Here is a 19110-nt window from a genome sequence, read left to right as displayed (position 1 = left end):
GGAAGATGCTTTGTCTATCGAGTCAGTAGCATACTTGCCAAGGGTAGAAAGCGAACATATGTCATCGAATCAGATGTGAACAAATTCCTGAAATCCGCTCTAAGAGTTCGAGACCCCGCCCCTTGACACCTTTAGTTGTACGGTGGGAGCGGGTTAGGCGCCGCAATAGTTTATGTGTTTTCCATACCTTATTGTATTGTGTTGACTTCTGTACTTTCATACGAGACTCTAAGGATTGGTATTTTTGGTATGCACTGATTTTTTTTTAGAATTGAGTTATTTGCATGAGTTAACCGCCTTATTTCGTTTCCGTATTTTCTTTTCCTGTCATTATTTTATACTTCGTACATGTTATTGTAAGTGACCTGCCTTAGCCTCGTCACTACTTCGTCAAGGTTAGACTCGGCACTTATATAGTATATGGGATCAGTTGTACTCATACAACACTCTGCACTTTTTGTGCAGATGTTGGAGTCGGTCCCAGCGGCGGTTAGTAGATTGCTCGGGTTGACTATTGGACGGAGACTTGAGGTACAAATACTCGGCGTTCACAGCCCTGAAGTCCCCTTCTACCTTATTTTAGCTGTGTATTTTCATTCAGACAATATTACTTTCCTTCAGACCTTTATTTGTATTATTCAAGTAGCTCGTGCACTTGTGACACCGTATTCAGGGATGTATTAGATATTTCAGTTGTTATGGTTTTTCGCACTTTACTTTATATTTATTTAAATTATTTTGGCTTCTTTATTACTCTCTCTGTTCCAATTTATGTGAACCTGTTTGATTAGGCATGAAGTTTAAGAAAAAATAAAGACTTTTGAAATTTGTGGTCCTAAACAAGTCAAAAAGGGGTCTAGAGTATTTGTGTGGTTATAAAAGTTTCTCATTAAGGGTAGAATTGGAAGTTTAAGCTAAATTATTTTCAAATTTAGAAATGGGTCATTCTTTTTGGAACAGACTAAAAAGGAAATAGGTTAACATAAACTGAAACAGAAGGAGTATTATTTAATCTGAACTGTTAAAAAAATGGATAAACTAATCTAACGTTGACTTGCCTAGCAAGTGAAATGCTAGGCGCCATCACGGTCCCGAAGGTGAAATTTCTGAGTCGTGACAGAATACAATTTGTGTCAACTATATTCGTTCGCGCAACAAATACAACGTGCATCAAAAGTATTCATTCGCACAATTGTATTCATTCATGCAACGAATGTATCAACTGTAACCAAGCAACGAATACAATATGTATCAACTATAACTAATACGAAATACAAGGGCGTAAATACAGAAAAATAGTTTTTTTTGTTGAGAGTCGAACTCAAGAACTTCGCTAACTAAACATGCGCTCTACCCCCACTAAGCTACGCGAGCTTGTTACTCTCTTGTTTCAGTTCAAAACAATTAATCTATTATTTTATGGATTTATTATAAGATTCAAATATAATTATGAATGATAAATTTATTAAAAGTATAGCTACATATAGTAAATATAATATAAATGTTCGATGTTTAGGGTAATTTTAGCAAGAAAATCTGGTGGAACCCATAAGACCAAACACTATACTGTACTCCTCCTATACCTACCAACCCTTTCTAGTCGTAAAATAAAATTTCTATTCTACTGTTACTATAACTATAACGTCTCCTCCAAAGCACCAACAACCACCCTCAAAGCCATCATCAACACCAAACGCTCTGCTTTCTTCGCCCTTCGGCGGACTTTCCTATAAACCCCGTTTTCTCCATTTAAATAACCCACAAAAACCCTTTACTCTCTTCACCTTAAAAGCTCTCCTCTTTCTGCATTTTACATACATATACATACAAAATGGCCTTAGCTCCAGCTCAGCTCTCTAAGCCCTTTTTTTCCACCAAACCCAAATCACAAGGGCCGCTTTTTTCATTACCTGCGACCCAAAAGATTCAATCTCGGCCGTCCACTGTCCGCTGCTCCGTCGCCGCTGCTCCATCGGCCACTGTATCCAAGGCTTCCTCCAAGGTGAAATCTGTCAAGGCGAGGCAGATTATAGACAGCAGGGGCAATCCTACGGTCGAGGTTGATCTGGTCACTGGTGATGATCTTGTTTATCGATCGGCGGTGCCAAGTGGAGCTTCCACCGGGATCTACGAGGCTCTAGAGCTCAGAGATGGTGACAAGAGTGTGTATGGGGGTAAAGGAGTCCTCAATGCTGTTAAAAATATTAATGAATTCTTGGGCCCCAAACTTGTTGGTGTTGATGTTAGGTAACTAAAGTTTCTTTCCTTATTTCTTAAATTTTCGTTTTCTCCTCCTTTTTTTTTTCAAAGTAATATTTTCAATCGTCCACGTAGTATCAGGTTTCAATTTGTATACTATTTGAGTGCACTGACCGTGTAAAATATATTTAAACAATTTGGTCATTTGATAGGTAATTGTAGCTAACTATGGTCAATAGCAATGATTTGCTACCCAGATTAAATGGTACGTAAAAGTGTATATAACTTAAATCCTTTAGAAAGACGCTTCTCTTGTCACACGCTAAAAATTTGTTTAGAGCACTTGAACAATCAGAATAAAGGTCCTTCTATGTTAGTAAAGGGCTGTGTATGGTCCATCCATTACTCTGTGTAAGCCACTTGGTTTGTTGATAATAAAAGGAGCCAAGTAAATTTACATTTTACTACTTTGTCTTTATTGGTTGTCAAAAGATGAAAGCTTAGGCAACTGCATATATGATTTTGGCTAGTAATAATAAAATTTGCTGAACTCAGCTTGGTTCAAGTTGAAGTAGAAAATAAGAAGTTGACTGGTGCGTACAGCTAAAAAGATCGATTAGTAGGGAATACTAGTGGTGCTATTGCTTGTATTGTACTGCATTATTGCCTAATAATGAGTGGCTGCCTTGGTGTCTGCTTAATCTTTCTTTCTTTCTTTCCATTCATCATATATGAGGGTATTGGTCATGTGGAGTTTAATATAGTAATATACTAATTTGCTCTATTTAATATATCAGTGGTAGTGAAAGAAAATATTATTAAAGTAATACTCTCTCCATTTCAATTTAGATGAGGTAGTTTGACTCGGCACGGAGTTTAAGGAAAAAAAAAAGACTTTTGAAACTTGTGGTCTTAAAAGTTTAAGAGGTAAAAACTTTGTGGGGCCATGACATTTTTGTGGTTATAAAAGCTTCTCACTGAGAGTAAAATAGGTAAAATGAAGAGTTTAAAATTGAATTATTTTCAAATTTAGAAATGTGTCATTTATTTTGGAACAGACTAGAAAGGAAAGTACCTCATCTAATTTGAAACAGGGGGAGTAGTTGAAAAGTTAGTTTAACAGAGAAAGTATTTTAACATTATTTTAAAATTTGAATAATTGAGGGGAATGTAAGTTCATAAAAGTTGTGAAAATTGTATAAAATAATATTATTAGGGAAAGTGTCAACATTTTGGTACATCCCAAAATGAAAAGAGTGTCATAGAAAGTAGAAACCGAGAAAAGGTGACTAATTGATATGCTGCAATTTCCTTTCTCAACTTTGGACCATCCATGTATGACAATTTTCATTTCTTCTTGTGAAGGAAACAGGCTGATGTTGATGCTGTTATGCTGGAGATTGATGGAACTCCTAATAAATCAAAACTTGGTGCTAATGCCATTCTTGGAGTCTCTCTCAGTGTGTGTAGAGCTGGTGCTGGAGCAAAAGCAGTACCCTTGTATAAACACATTCAAGAAATATCTGGAACCAAAGAACTTGTAATGCCAGTTCCAGCGTTCAATGTGATAAATGGAGGGAGCCATGCTGGTAACAATTTGGCTATGCAGGAATTTATGATTCTACCCGTTGGAGCATCAACATTTACTGAGGCGCTTCGTATGGGTAGTGAAGGTGAGAAATCTGTTGTCCTCTGGGATCAGGATTGAAGTAAATAGAAAATTGCTTCCTCTTTCTTGATCGCTATCTCTGTCTCACTTTAACAAATTAGTGTTGGTTTCAGTAAATATGCATTAGAAGAAGTAAAACAGTAGCTAAACTTCTTATTCTGAGCATCAAAATGCTGCTTTGTCCTGAAGTACCTATAGGCTATAGCTGTTCTTCTCCATGACCTGTAACCTTTGCATATTATGTGTTCTGCAAACTTGTAAATAATATCTTTATACATGGTATTTAACTGTCCACGCTTGATTGGAGAACAGTCTACCACACTCTAAAGGGAATTATCAAAGCTAAGTATGGGCAAGATGCATGCAATGTTGGTGATGAAGGTGGATTTGCTCCAAATGTCCAGGATAACAGGGAAGGGCTAGTATTGCTTATGGATGCAATTGAGAAGGCCGGTTACACTGGCAAGGTCGACATTCTTTTTGGCCTTGCAGTTTTATTACATTATTTTACTTTCGGAAGTTATGGACTTGCTCATTGAAAGATTGGTGCAGATTAAAATTGGCATGGACGTAGCAGCATCTGAGTTCTTGACAAAAGATGCGAAATATGATCTCAATTTCAAGAATCAACCAAATGATGGAGCTCATGTGCTTAGTGCTCAGAGCCTCTGTGAACTCTATAAGGAGTTTGTCAAAGAATTTCCTATTGTATCTATTGAAGATCCATTTGACCAAGATGATTGGAGCTCATGGGCATCACTACAATCTTCAGTTGATATTCAGCTTGTTGGTGATGATTTGCTGGTGACTAATCCAAAGAGAATTGCTGAAGCAATTCAGAAAAAGGCATGCAATGCATTGTTGTTGAAGGTAAGGGCTTATGCCTTTAAGCAACATACAAATCTCTGTAGCAAAGCTGCCTTGTTCCATCAGTAGGCTTCTTTCTCTTTTCAAATGCTTAGTCGCACAAAGGTATAAAACTTACAATGTACGTAAATTAAAGAAGCAAAATGAGGTTATGTTACCTGTAAGGTACAGTACCTTTGAGTTGATCCTCGGCAATTTAATAAATTAACAGGAAGAGCCTTAAAACAGCGGTGCTTAATTTGGTACGTTTCTCCGGAAAAGCCTAGTCTATTCCTGCCAAAAAAATGCTTAGAGTATTTAACTAATAAGGGTTGTCCTAGAAAGATCGTGGCTTAACAATACCATAATATTATGTTATGAACCTTTTTGAATGGATGCATGTCATAAGATGGTGTACTTCACAGCTTATGTCTCAATTATAGCTAAACACTTGATGTTGACACATTTATTGTACGGTTTGATTAATCTGGGTTCCCTCTTTTCAATGCTACTTTAAGCACTTGACTCGTCAGAGCTCACATGCAGTATATCATTTTGTTTTCATGTATAGTTCTATTTCAATTATACTATAACTTTAATGGGCAAGAGGGAGAAAGTTCAGACATAGAAAATGCAATTTATACGTTATCATGGGTCCAGTCCTGCAAGACAGAAACACTGCGTTGATGTACATAAATCTCTCCTATAAGGTTAGGTGTTAAAGCCGTTAGAGCTCTCTTGAATGAACTTTTAGCCATCTGTAGTGGAACTTAAGCAGCTGCATGGCCGACAGGTTTAAAACCTCAGTCAGCTTGTAGAAGTGCATGGATATTCACTTCGATGGACTTCCTCAGCTGTTTGATAAATGAATGATACATGGTAGTGAGGGGCTTGGCTCATCATTTTTCAAATTGTTGCAGGTTAACCAGATTGGTACAGTGACAGAATCCATTCAAGCAGCACTAGACTCCAAAGCTGCGGGCTGGGGTGTTATGGTCAGTCACCGAAGCGGTGAAACAGAGGATAATTTTATCGCAGATCTGTCTGTTGGTTTGGCCAGTGGACAGGTACTCTCGACTTCCAGCTGTTGACATTGGTTAATCTTCTCCACTCTTTTAACCACCAGCAGCATATTAATATATTCTTTTAAATTATCCTGTAATGCAGATCAAGACGGGAGCACCCTGTCGGAGTGAGCGGCTGGCAAAATACAACCAGGTTAAGATGGAACACTTTAATTGCCCTTCTTTCTTCGTTTGTCTTCTTATTTCTAATTGTTGCCATTGCTCTTCTTGTTTTTGTTGTTGCTACTGTTATCTCATTATCTCATTTAGTATTCCTTCTCTATCCCTCCCGTTCTCAAACAAATTAGTATTATTTGCTCTTTTACTAGAGGTTTGCTAACCAACATTTGTAGAGTATGTTGGGCGAGGATTACTTTCCCCCTATTTTCTATTCATGATCAGAAACAATAAAACAACTTTTATTCATCCTGTTGTTGGCAATTTTACTACTCAGTCTTGTCACGGCTTGGAAGTTAATAAGCTTTCGATGTGGATACTCATATCCATAGCAGATTGTAAAGTTATACTGAAGTCGTTTAATCTTCCTCCCTCGATTATTTTTTCTTCAACAAAAAAAAAACACCTCGAAGCATTTCAACTGGATTTTATTGATGTCTGATGTCCCATTATGTTTTCTTTGCACTAGCTCTGTGTTCGTTGATAACTTAAGGGTGGAAAAGATTATTTCCTGCTTGTTAGACTGGCTAAACTCGTTATACTGATTGCAGCTTCTGCGTATCGAAGAGGAACTTGGAGATGTTCGCTATGCTGGTGAATCTTTCAGATCTCCTTGAGAAAGCATCAAAAGCTAAATTACTGAAACATTCTTCGCACCACACCTACAATAGATGAAAACTAAAGTAGGGAGAATCCATTAAAGTTTTCCTTTTTGTATACTCAATCGGCGTTGTTGTTTAGATATATGTATTCGAGGAGGATCTGGTAGGCATTAGAAGCTACATCTGATCAACATTTCATGCAGTTTTCAAAAAATAAACAAGTCTTCATGCGTGCTTACTTTGTTTCCAAAATGGAATTCCCTGTCTCCAGCAGGTGTGCTCTCTTTATCAAAATAATAAGGTCCTCCTTTTTCTTTTGGATGCCATGACGGTATTTGTCTAGTTGTTGAGGGAGGCCTGATATCAAGTCAAATCAACAAATTATTGTGTTAATGAATTCTTCAGGTTTTGGACGAACAGTCTTGATAAATACAACCAAGTCATTTTTATATAATCGATTCCCCAGAAGTTACACAGTAATCTCATATAATCACATTAAAACTACACACCACAAAGTGACCAACCAGAACTACGATCAAATTAGCAAAGGCTACAGTGCTACAGTTTTGCTGGAGTCGCCTCTGTAAAAACTGACTATGCTTTTGCCCAAAGCTACAGTATAGTATGACAATGCTGGAAATGTGGGTTAAGAAATACAAACATAAAAAGCGGTACAGGATGTGAAGCAAGGCTTGGAAACTTGAGTGCATTGTACAGGATGCTATTAAATTATAATGTAGAATGTCGAATGCTTGCAGTAACGCTGATAAAACCAACTTGAGCGTAACGAGTCAATGCACCACAGTAGATCTGGATTCAAAATTTAGCAGCATCAATTTCCACGCTCCTAAGACAAAAGGCGTATTGGCGAACACTGGAGTGATCGAAAGATCTTGAATTCTGTGTAGATAAATTATTTTCTTCTTGGGTAAGAGGAACAGGGAAAAAGAAATTACAAGGGCTCAAAAATTTATATTGTGGCATATACTTTGTGGACATGTGGGAGAGCTGATCATGATCTTATGGAACTAATACAAACTCTGATATACAATGCCGAAGGCTAAACTAAGACATTATACTGTAGCACTTCCAAAATTCTAGTAACATGATACAGAAGCCTTTGACCCAAAAAAAAAAAAAAAGGAATCAGTAACAATACACAGCTGTATGCATCAATTACTGATTTATAGGTCAATCTTAGTTGGGTCACAGTTAAAGAACCATGAACATCCACACTCCATAACGAATCGATTGCAGGAAGATGTATACTGCTACCTGTGGATGGCTGGACCCATGTACCTTCCAGGGCGCATGTACAGATCCTCTGGTGTATCAACCACAGCAAGCCACGCATAGTCTTGTTCTTTTCCATTACCAACAATTTCATCCCCATTTGCTGCAAATGCATGACATGTTAATGTCAATACAACACTAGAACAAACTGAGTGCATCTGACTCCAATCTGAAATAGCTAAGAAACCCTTGCGAAAGACAAGGCTTTAAACAGAAAGAGGATAGACACTAACCAAAGCTGGAATAAGGATAATCATGGTAGTAGGTACATCTTCTGCCAGCTGCTTCAAGATAAGGAGGAGCAAGAATATCCAGAACCGCACAAGGTGTAATAGCAGTAAAACAATGCAGATTCCCTCCACTCTTGGGATACAAAACAGATGTACCATGTGGTGCCGTTATGACCTTATCAACCGCCAACCTGGCTAGTCTCACTACCAAATAAATGCATCATGTTTCCTTTTCTTAATACTTTTTCATATGTGCAGTAATTAATAAGGATCCACAAGCAGTAAAGTTGGGAAAATAAGATAGTTATAACTATCAAAATCAGCACACTTTTCTAGTATTAAAGATATTACACCAGAAGAAAATGCCATAGATACCATTTCACTTTGAATTAGCAATATATAAAAAAATAAGCAAATGCATCTAGCAAGCTATGATCCGAGAGTCTAATACAGCGCTGGTAGATATAGATTTTGATGAGGATATTAGTTGACTAAGCAAATGTGAAAAGCATCTCTACAGTGAGATAGTCAATAATGTACGTGCAAACATTTGAGGGCACACCTCTTAATCAGTTATAGAATATACAACAAATACTGAGGAAAGCACTAACAAATAGGACAAAGTAGTAAACTGCTATAGCGCACAAACTGAACAAAGTAGCACCTCAAAAGGGCTTGACCCAGTTGGGTTCAAGCTTGACTGATCCCAAAATGAAATGGATCGAGCACTAGAAGATAGATCATTAAAAAATAATTGAGCTCATAATGAGCGGACTTGATAACCAAGTGTTGTCAAAACAAGAAATTTGGAATCAGAAGTTTCATTACCATCATTTGTATATTGGTTGAACATGACCAAATATAAAATTGATAATGAAGAAGGGAAAACAGCAAATGCTGATATATTTTCCCTAAACCAAGTAAATCCGAAATTACATGAACTCCATAGTGCTGAAGTCCCAAAATTCCCCAGATTGTGCAAAATACAATAATGTATAATTCTGTTATTATAGAAGAATGATTGATTTTTGCTTACCCAAAATCAACAAGCTGCCAATTATTAGAAAGTGGAAGGAATATAAGCATCAATCTTCTATTGGTAATTCGTCTGATTGGGAGTAAATGGAGCTCTTTAGATGAGCAGAATGCCTGAGTGGTGATGAAATCTCAATCTCGGTGACTACTATTCATGGATTTTATAGTTTGTGTTATTTATTAAAAAATGATTCATTATCTGCTGATGGCTACTAGACACTTTTATCTATGAATTAAAATTACTTTTGGCATGTTTATCTAGGATGGACCATCTGGTGACACTTCATTTGATATTAATATTAAGAGTTAAGACATCACTGCAATGGTGGTGCTGGTGATGAGAGTTCCACCGAGAAAGATGTGTATTCTGACAGTCTGCACGACACAAGTAGTGGGGGAAAAGTGTGGGGAAGAACAGATTCTGCATTTGCTTTTCAAAATCTAAGGATGTCCAAGTGGTTGTGACTACTAAGAATGGTTATGTCGTGCATCAGATAACAATGGATGGGAGCAGGCAAGAATGTTTTAGTCATTGAGAAGTAAAAGGGTGATCTCTTATCATGATGCCGCCTGAAAGAAGGAGGATATCTAAGTAACTCCATGGCACCTAACAATTTTCCAAGCGAGCATCATAACACCCATCGAAGGACCATAACAGACATGGTTGAGTTAACAAAACTATCAAAAATTGAGTGCCAGACAAATTTGTAATTTTGCGCCCACATGTTGAATTTAAGGGTAAAAAGCTCGCTTGTTGTACGGGATCCGATGCATCCAACAGAGCGCTTCTTTTCTCCTTTTTATGCTTTCCGACTCTTTACACCCAACGTGATCTCTCAAAGAGACACTCAATCGTATCCTGAATTTCTTTGAATGCAAATCCAGCACTATTAGGATATCTGCCCTTTTCAAAATTTTGATCATACAATTCCAGGACCATATAGAAAACTCTACTAGATCTAAAAGCTCTCCAACTTATTTAAGGCACCATATTAGCCTTTTATATTAATGGTTTTGCCTGCTTTGCTTAGAAAGGTTTTTATTATCTATAGCTAAGGGCCATGATACCAAACCAATGAAGTGACTTCTGAGTTCTGCTCGCTTTATCATTCACACCATCAATGTTCAGATTCTCTGAAATTTGCTTAGTGGGCATTCTAATGAAAAGAATGTGAACACTTTAGAGCCCGTTTGGACATAAGAAATTTTTTCCTTTTTTCCAAAAAAAATCACTTTTTTTCCGAAATCAGCGTTTGTTCATAAAATTTTCAATTTTCACTTAAAAATGCATTTTGGAAATTTTCGAAAATTTGAAAAACTCCAAAAAGCTATTTTTCAAAATTTTCACTCAAATCACTCACAAAACTTCAAAAACAACCCAAAATTATATTCATGTCCAAACACAACTCTAAATTTCAAATACCATTTTCACTTGAAATTTTCCCCCCCCTTATTTTGGAATTTTACAATTCTTATGTCCAAACGCCCACTTAGTACTTTGGCATCTGAAATTAACAAGAAATAACTTTAGATACACTTAAACACTTGAAATTTGTTTAAATCCAACCTGTAGGATGACCAATTTGTTCACTCTTCCTGATGCAAGCTGGCTCAACCCAGTCATAAGCTTTCACGTGCAAGGATCCATAGAGAACTTTACTCAATACAGTCATTCCAGGATGATCATGTAATGGAATGACTGCAGAAGTAGGGAAACAAAACATACACATCTGCATTACATCATTTTCAATTGAGTTTGACCTAGATATAACAGAAGCTTGAAATACTTCATTTAATGGAAACCACATGTTTGATACTGATAGAAATAAAGCAGTGACGGCATCGAGTCAAAAAACATATGACCAGTAAATTTGCTACACTATAACTTGAAGAACTATTTTGTCATCCATAAATGTAGACCTATTGCGATTCAGGCTTTATAGCAAAATTGTACTTTACAATGTTCAAGCTAAATTTGTATGGTTTTATTTCTAAAAGGTTGGATGGTGGAGAAGAGATTGCAAAAATCTCTCACTGTTAGCATGCAAATAGTGAGGATATGTAGCTTTGCACTTCTATAGTACATCTCCAATGGCTCTGATGGCACGCGCATGAATCTATTTGAGCGATCAACAACAATCCAAAGAGAGACCACATAAATGCATTTGACAAATACACATGCAAGAAGCTAAATAAGCACAATATCTTACAGTAAAGTTTTGATCCTCGTGTATATCCACATATGTTATCGGTTGAGCCCATCGATCGACCCTGTTGAAGACACTGAGTCCAAAAAGGCCATGACCTCTTTCATCCTCTAAGCTCTCATCTTTCAGTCCAACCTCTTTAGGACCAATTGTATCTGGAAAAAAAAATTGTAAAAGTTTCTTTTAAAATGCAGCCCTTGATACCATATACCACACCTTCCCTGAATTTCCATTCTCAATACTTTAACAATCCCCTTTACTTTTTTGTAAACTATCCACATTTGTAATGATACAAACAGCAACAAAATGTTCATTACCTTATTGGAATAGGATTTAAACTTTAAATTAATTCGTCTAGCACGTTAATTATTGCCGGTCATACATACATTTTGTGAATCCTTCGTTAATTTTTTTTTTCCTACTCATTGATAAGCTGATTATTCTTTTATAGGATAGGCAGATATGTTTTGCATCAAATTCACCTAGTTAACCGACTTTCTTCATTATAATCCACATCTAACATCTATATTACGTACATAAATAACTTTAGTTCCTCAATTATTTCCTTAGTAAAAACAACCCCAGAGCTCGTAATTATTGCAATTTACACTAAATGAAAATGGAAACATGGAGATGAAAATGAACAAAGGCAAAAGGGTAAAAGAGATACGTACCCAAAAGGGAATAAAATTTGTGAATGGCTTGAGAAGAAGGTGGGGAAGTTGCAGAAGGCGTGAAAGTCTGCTTACAAAGGTCGAATAAAGCCTGAACGGAACAAGGACTCTTCTTCGTCATGTTGAAGAGCCCTCGAATTTGTTGCACACACATTACCAGTATCGGAGATTATCTGGTCGGAGGAAAATATCAGCAACTTATTAGATGTATTTTGACATGTTCTGGAACAATTGAGGACCCAACAAGAAATTAAGGCCGATATTATTGTTTTTTTAATTGCCGATAATACCATTAATTTTTTTTTTAATTTGACTGGAAACTCGTTCATTCTTCAAAATTATGAACTAATTATTGTGTATTTATTTTTTAATTTCATACCAGTAATATCTCATTTGTTTTTTTTATATAGTTTAGTTTAATAAAAAAAGTATCATTCTATTGAAAATTGCCCCAATATGTATTTTTCATTTGTTTTTGATTTATACGATTAATTCTAATATTACATAATTCAATGTAGCAGTTCACCATTTGGAAATGTACATTTTCTTTGCTCCGAGCAACTTAGGTAGCGTTTGGCCATATATTCTCAAATTTGTTCTGAAAATTTTAATTTTGGTGAAGTTTGGTTTGAAGATGAAAATGTGTTTGGATATCAGTTTTCAAAATATATTTCCCAATTTTATTTTGAAAAAACATGAAACATGACTTATACCTACAAGTTCTAAAAAATATCACAAATACACAACAATACCATTATCAATAACATTCATTATATTATCGCAAACTATAGTCCTGAACATAAATAAATTTGATACAAAATTATCATTTTTATAATGAACTACATGATACACTATCAATAGGTGACCGAAAAGACGAAACAACATTGTTACAAAATAATAAATTGTGGACTCTTTTATAAAATATAAAAATTTGGGGCAATTTTAAAAAAATTTAATAGTGATATTTTGGCCCAAAACCAGCTATTGAGCTGGTTTTGGGATTTTGCCAAAATATAGGCAAAATCTATGGCCAAACATGTGTTTGACAAATAAAATCTAAATTTATTTTGGCAAAATTTATGGCCAAACGGGTCCTTATAATAACATGTTTGACCAAGTTTCTTCAAGTTGAGGCTTTTTTTTTCTAATGTTAAAGTGTTTGGCCAAGGTTTTAGGAGGAAAAAAAATACTTTTGAGTGGAAGAAAAAACAGTTTTGGATAAGTAGAAAAAATTAGCTTCTCCCAAAAGTACTTTTGAGAAAAAATACACTTATAAGCACTTTTTAAAAGTTTGGACAAACACTAAATGCTGCTTAGAAGTACTTTTCAAATTAATTAACCAAACACAAACTACTTCTTACAAAAAATACTTTTAAAAAAAGCACTTTCAAAAAAAATATTTCTCAAAATAAATTAATTTTTCCAACTTGGCCGAACATGCTATTATCCTCCACATTTATGATTTTCAAATTCTTCGCTTTAATGAGAAAATCTAATGGTAGTTCTCGAGTTTATCAACTCCAACTTTAAATACTGTTCTCTTTAATTTCAACAAAATATTAATTTTACGGGTCAAAATAGCATGGCATAGATATTTTCATGGGTGGTTATTAAAAAAAACAGTGTTTGTAAAGTTATTGAAAATTAGCCACTATTTAAAAAGGAGATAAAATTTGGACAAAAGTACCCTAACCGAAACACAAAAAGTTTAAGCATAATATGATAGATTATGGAGCTCCTGTATATAAATTGCACGTTATGAATTCCAAAATATTATGCCGGAATATCGTATGAAAAAAATTTGAATTCCAACATATTATACCAGATTTTTCCCCATATTTTTAAAGATATTTTTTTGTTAATATTTTATTTTCACATGAAAAATGACTAAATTTTAATTACTTTTGAAACTAATGCTAATTTTCAACTTGCACTTATAAATTAAGCTATTTCTGATTTTTTCCATTTTATGGAGCCTAACCATATATGGGCTTTTCTCAACATTTTCTGACGCGGGCCTTCTTACTTTCACCATCTTATGTACTCCCCTCTGTTTCAATTTTAGACGACATATTTTTCTTATTAGTTCGTTTAAAAAAGAATTACACAATTTTATAGTTGAAAATAATTCAACTTTAAACTCTTCATTTTACCCATTTTATTCTTAATGATAAGCTTTTATCACCACACAAATATCATGGTCTCATAAAACTTTTACCCCTTAAACTTTTAAAACCATAAGTTTCAAAAGTCCTTTTTTTTAAACTCCTTGTCGAGTCAAACTAACTCATCTAAATTGAAACGGAGGGAGTGGTACAAATAGTATGAGTTAGCCAATTTTCGGACTGATAATTAAAAACTAGCCACTATTTTATGCCAAGAAAAATCGAGACAAAAATATCCTGGCTAAAACACGAAAAGTTCCAACATAATATGTTGGATTATAGAGTTCGTGCATATAAACTTCTAGCATATTATGAAATTTCAGTACATTATGCTGGAATTTCATATGAAAAATATTCGAACTCCAACATATTATGCTGGAATATTTTCTGATTTGTAAGTGTATTTTTATTTAAAATTTATTTTTACATAAAAAATAGCTAAATTTAGATTACTTTTAAAACTATGGCTAATTTTCAATTGACAATTATAAATCAGGCTATTTCTGAAAATTTTACCTCTTATGCAGGCCTACGCCTATTTGGGGGAAAGGCCCAACCTTACATGGCGGGAAATGGGAGAGGGGCACTGCCACAAATAAAAATAAAAACAAATAAAATAAAAAGAGAGAAAAACCCTTAAAATAAGAATTTTGAAATTGCAGAAGCCCCAAACCCTTGAGCAAATTGGAAAGCGAGGAAATGGAAGGAAGCGAGAGCGAGAAAGTGTTCGATTCGCTGAACCTAAATCCGAAGCTCTTCGTCAACGAGGCCCTCAATATTGTCGACGAGTTAGTTGATGATGCTTTTGATTTCTTCCACCAGTAAGTAGTAGTTCCCCTCCTTCATGTCTAACTAATTGTCGTCGAATTCCATTGCCGTTTATTTTTCCTTTATGACCTTCTGTAGAGAGGCAGCAAATCTTCTGAAAACTGAAGGCACAAATCGATCGGAAGATCTAAAAGAGGTTGGTTTTCATAGTTTTTTGTTTTTATTTTAAATATTGTTAAGTTTAAGCAGCTCAGACCACTGACAGACAAACTAATTTCATTTGCAGGGTGTGGCTCAAATTAAGAACATGGTCCAATTGACTCTGGACAAGCGGTTGAGTTTATGGGAGAAGTACTGTTTGCACAATTGCTTTAAAGTTCCGCAAGGGTTCTCTTTGCCTAAAGCTGTGTGTTCTCTATTATTTTTAGTTCCCCGTGTTTTTTCTTTACCTCGGTTGAGAAATATAACTTGTGTCATATTAAATGTATGCTTCATTTTCTGCATTTTGGAAATCCAATCCCTCTCTTAGTAAATTTTAAACACGTCCGTTTTACTTATATATGTTGGCGGAGGCAGAACTTCATCAAGGGGATTCAAAAACTAAAAAAATTAAAGACGTGAAGAAGCTAAGGGGATTCAACATCTAATATATACACATAAAATAAACTTTTACCTTATATACACTGTGTAATTTTTCGTCTAATGAACCCCCCTTACGCCCCCTAGATCTGCCCATGCTTATATACCATCCCTTGTTTAAGACATGCATATTTGAGCACTAAAATCTTTATTTTGGATGTGATCTGTTTAATCATTCTGCCTAATTTTGTTCAATAGCACATGTCAAGTTACAGATATGGAGTTTGAGAACAAAAATAATTTGTTTATAGTGAGATGATTGTCCATTGGCTCTTAAACCATCTGTCTCCCTAAGAAATAGGAGTGTCTGGCCCAGTTGGCGAGAGTCTTTCCGTGATAGCATACAGATAGAAAACGCTGTCATTCAGCTTGGTCCACTTCGTTGCCAAATTTTTAAGTAGGAAATAGTAAAAGGATAAATGTAGGAGTGGAGAAGATTGGTGCAAGTTGTTCATATGGATATGGGTCAAAGAGCATGCTTTCCATTCCACATCCGGAGAAGATTTGTGCAAGTTGCTCATATGGATATGGGTCAAAGAGCATGCTTTCCATTCCACATCCTACTGAAAGTGCACAATTGAAGAGGCAACTATCGCAAACCTGCAGTTATATCTATGTACAATAATTAGAAAGTAGAAGGAATATAAGCATCAATCTTCTATTGGTAATTCGTCTGATTGGGAGTAAATGGAGCTCTTTAGATGAGCAGAATGCCTGAGTGGTGATGAAATCTCAATCTCGGTGACTACTATTCATGGATTTTATAGTTTGTGTTATTTATTAAAAAATGATTCATTATCTGCTGATGGCTACTAGACACTTTTATCTGTGAATTAAAATTACTTTTGGCATGTTTATCTAGGATGGACCATCTGGTGACACTTCATTTGATATTAATGCTGTTGAGAATCCTGAACTAGATGAAAAGTTGGATTTCTTAAGGAACAAGATTTCCGAGGTAGGGGATCCTCAGCAAATTAGTAGATGTTTCATGTCTTTATAAATTGATAACTTTTTTCCTTTGCAATTTATGATCTCTCCAGGTGGGAAAAGAGTCTGCTGAGCTCAACAGAGAACTACAAGCTCTCGAAGGGCAGTCCATGTTAAGTGGCCACTCTGCTGCCTCTCTTACTGAAGCGTTGGAGTTGTATCAGCAACTGGCAGTGAACGAGAAGTTTGAAGGTAAATATGTTTCTGCAAAGCTTCAACTTCGTAGATGCTTCTTGACTTGAGGAGTCATGAAAAACCATTTTGGGAAAATAGCGACTTAATCTGATACCTTTCTGTGGATACAAGCCTTTATTGCTGAAAATAGCACGTATGTGGTGTTTTATGACTAGATAATCCCTCTTTTATTTTTCGGATCCGAACCTTCTGCAGCTGGGCTAAATAAAGATACGTGTTACTGCAAATGATCTGGATTTTCATATGAACTATACCTGCCTTGGATCTTGACTATAATCTAGGCGGTGTTTGTTTTTTAGTTTTCTCTTTTCCTACTAATATAGGTTACCTTTCTTCCTTTGCCAAGACCGTGAGTGGCTTGGAATTTTCCACCTTGCTATTAATTGTTTCCTTGCTCTTCCATTCCGAGGGAGGTTCAGCCAACTATGGAAAATTCACTATCTGCACAGACTCATGGGTATGGTCAGTTTTTGGGGTTCTGCACCTTGATATAGCTTCTAATGTCCTAGCAACAATAAAACAGCGAAGAAGGGAAGAAGATAGAAGGAGGGCTGAAACTGTATGTCTATCTTTGGCCAAATAGAAGATTGAATTTGCAGAAGATGTGGTTGTAGCTTGTGAGAAAAGTAGGCATGTGTGTGTTTTTGCATAATGTGCTGATCATCTAATTTCTCTTAAATTTGAGAGTGGAGTCGATTTAATCCAGCTTCTACTTCTAAACTTTTCCTACTTCAGCTTATTATGTAATTCCTTTATGGAATTGAAATGGTGATTGCACTCCATATTTGAATCCTTAATACGGGACGATCACCCCGAAACTTTCCGTTACCGGGCTTTGTGCTTCTTAATGATATAATTCTACTAAATTCAAGTTATTGAATATGGTTCTTTTAATTGGCCATTTCTGCCAGAACTGGTACGAACTGCATCAGATTTTCAATCCAAAGTGGAGAATTTGGCAACCAGAATGGTGGAGGACACTGAGCACCGCAGAGCAAAAAAAATTCGCACTTCAAATGGGGAAGTGTTCAGATCGAACAATGATGAAGGTGAGCATTCTGGCAAACTTAATTTAATTATCTGACAATGCCCTTGATAGAATTTACACGCTAAATATTGAATATTATCTTGTAGGCCTACTGAGTGCGACACTGGAGGAACTTCAAGTATTCGTGGATGATATAAAGACTCTTCGTGACTGAACTGTGGCTTAATTTACTGATGCTGTAAATAAGCGCTCTTGTAGGTTCTTAGTAATGTAAGAATTTTTCTCTTGTTTTGAAATGTAAAGTTTGAGAGATAATAGTAACCACTTCACTAGGACATTAGCAAGGGAAGTAGAAAAGATTGGCGATATCAAAATCTGTATTATTGATGATCTGTCAATAGTTAGATGATTTGCATGTTTGTGACAAACTCAATGAAAAGCCATAAATTTTAGCTGCTGCTCTTATGGGGCCACAATCTCAAACTTCCACCAGTTTTATTTACTTTTCCATTACTCTGTTGGAATAGAGGGAGCGAGGTTAGGGAAAACTAAGTTTCATAGGCTTTTAATAAGATGAAAATTTGAGCAAAGTTATGCAAGAATAATAACACAAGCAAAGCTGTTACTGCAAAAACCTGCAGCCAAAACAACTCTGGATGAGATTGATGCTATTTGGTTCTTAGTCCCTCCAATAGTCCAACAGTAATGGTAAAGCAAGTTACAGGTTCTTATGGACGAACCAAAGTAGACCTGCTACCAAGTATGGTTTCGTATTCTAGGCGGCTAGAAAGTCAAAAATGCTCTTGGTAAAAGGAAAAATTAAAATTTGGTATACATTAATTAACTGAGAATTGGTATTACATGGAAAATGCATAGTTTAATAGTCAAAAAATATCTTTCTTAAGTTCAAGATGACTGCGCAGGCAGTTCAATTGCTATGCTGGGTTAGTAAAACGTTTCAAAACTAGGTAAATGATCATATTTCCCTGAGTAACCATTTCAAAAGCTAAGGAAAAACACGTTGGCTTTTTAAAAAAACAATAGTTTCACCATCCTGGGGATTCAGGCAGACCCAACTTGTATATTAGCAACCAATATGAGAAGACATGAAGGAGGGGGACATAGTGCCTAACCCCTCCATTTACATAATTAAGTTAGGCATCCCTAACTTTATGCAAAAGATTACAGACAAAATATTAGAAGTGGTGAAAACACCTACGGTTTTGTAGTTCTCAGTTATACTTGATCCTAGTAAGTAAAATACTTGGAGTCCACAGCTAAGCTTCAAAAAGAAATGGGAGGACACCTCCATGTTATGCATGAGCCAAAACATTAGAAGCCTGTTTCGCCAAGCTTTTCCTATGCCAAA

The 19110-nt window shown here is 35.7% G+C and overlaps 3 protein-coding genes across 4 annotated transcripts; 2 read left to right on the top strand and 1 right to left on the bottom strand.

Moving 5' to 3' along the window:
- The first annotated feature begins 1585 nt into the window (after nucleotides 1-1585).
- Nucleotides 1586-6883, top strand: LOC104102000 (enolase 1, chloroplastic). The gene is made up of 7 exons (XM_009609575.4): nucleotides 1586-2247; nucleotides 3565-3872; nucleotides 4181-4335; nucleotides 4421-4738; nucleotides 5635-5781; nucleotides 5882-5932; nucleotides 6507-6883. Exons 1-7 carry the CDS (start codon nucleotides 1832-1834, stop codon nucleotides 6570-6572), a joined length of 1461 nt encoding a protein of 486 aa, XP_009607870.1. The 5' UTR covers nucleotides 1586-1831; the 3' UTR covers nucleotides 6573-6883.
- On the bottom strand, nucleotides 6640-12227 carry LOC104101999 (plant cysteine oxidase 3). 2 transcript variants are annotated; one of them, XM_009609574.4, is made up of 6 exons: nucleotides 11997-12227; nucleotides 11326-11477; nucleotides 10683-10845; nucleotides 8084-8284; nucleotides 7833-7953; nucleotides 6640-6914 (listed from the first exon to the last, which is right to left on the bottom strand). In XM_009609574.4, the coding sequence occupies exons 1-6, from the start codon at nucleotides 12148-12150 to the stop codon at nucleotides 6764-6766; spliced, it is 942 nt and encodes a 313-aa protein (XP_009607869.1). In that variant the 5' UTR covers nucleotides 12151-12227; the 3' UTR covers nucleotides 6640-6763. The 2 variants fall into 2 exon arrangements, with proteins under 2 accessions (XP_009607869.1, XP_070053642.1); XM_070197541.1 differs by lacking the exon at nucleotides 6640-6914 and adding an exon at nucleotides 7201-7457.
- Nucleotides 12228-14787: 2560 nt separating this feature from the next.
- LOC104102001 (uncharacterized) lies at nucleotides 14788-18215 on the top strand. Its single transcript, NM_001302516.1, has 7 exons — nucleotides 14788-14982; nucleotides 15068-15125; nucleotides 15216-15335; nucleotides 16431-16526; nucleotides 16612-16750; nucleotides 17665-17802; nucleotides 17888-18215. The coding sequence occupies exons 1-7, from the start codon at nucleotides 14861-14863 to the stop codon at nucleotides 17953-17955; spliced, it is 741 nt and encodes a 246-aa protein (NP_001289445.1). The 5' UTR covers nucleotides 14788-14860; the 3' UTR covers nucleotides 17956-18215.
- Nucleotides 18216-19110: the final 895 nt, after the last annotated feature.

The sequence above is a fragment of the Nicotiana tomentosiformis genome, chromosome 3 (genome assembly GCF_000390325.3).
Source record: "Nicotiana tomentosiformis chromosome 3, ASM39032v3, whole genome shotgun sequence".
Classification (NCBI taxonomy): Eukaryota; Viridiplantae; Streptophyta; class Magnoliopsida; order Solanales; family Solanaceae; genus Nicotiana; species Nicotiana tomentosiformis.
This window is presented reverse-complemented; position numbering and strand designations above follow the sequence as displayed.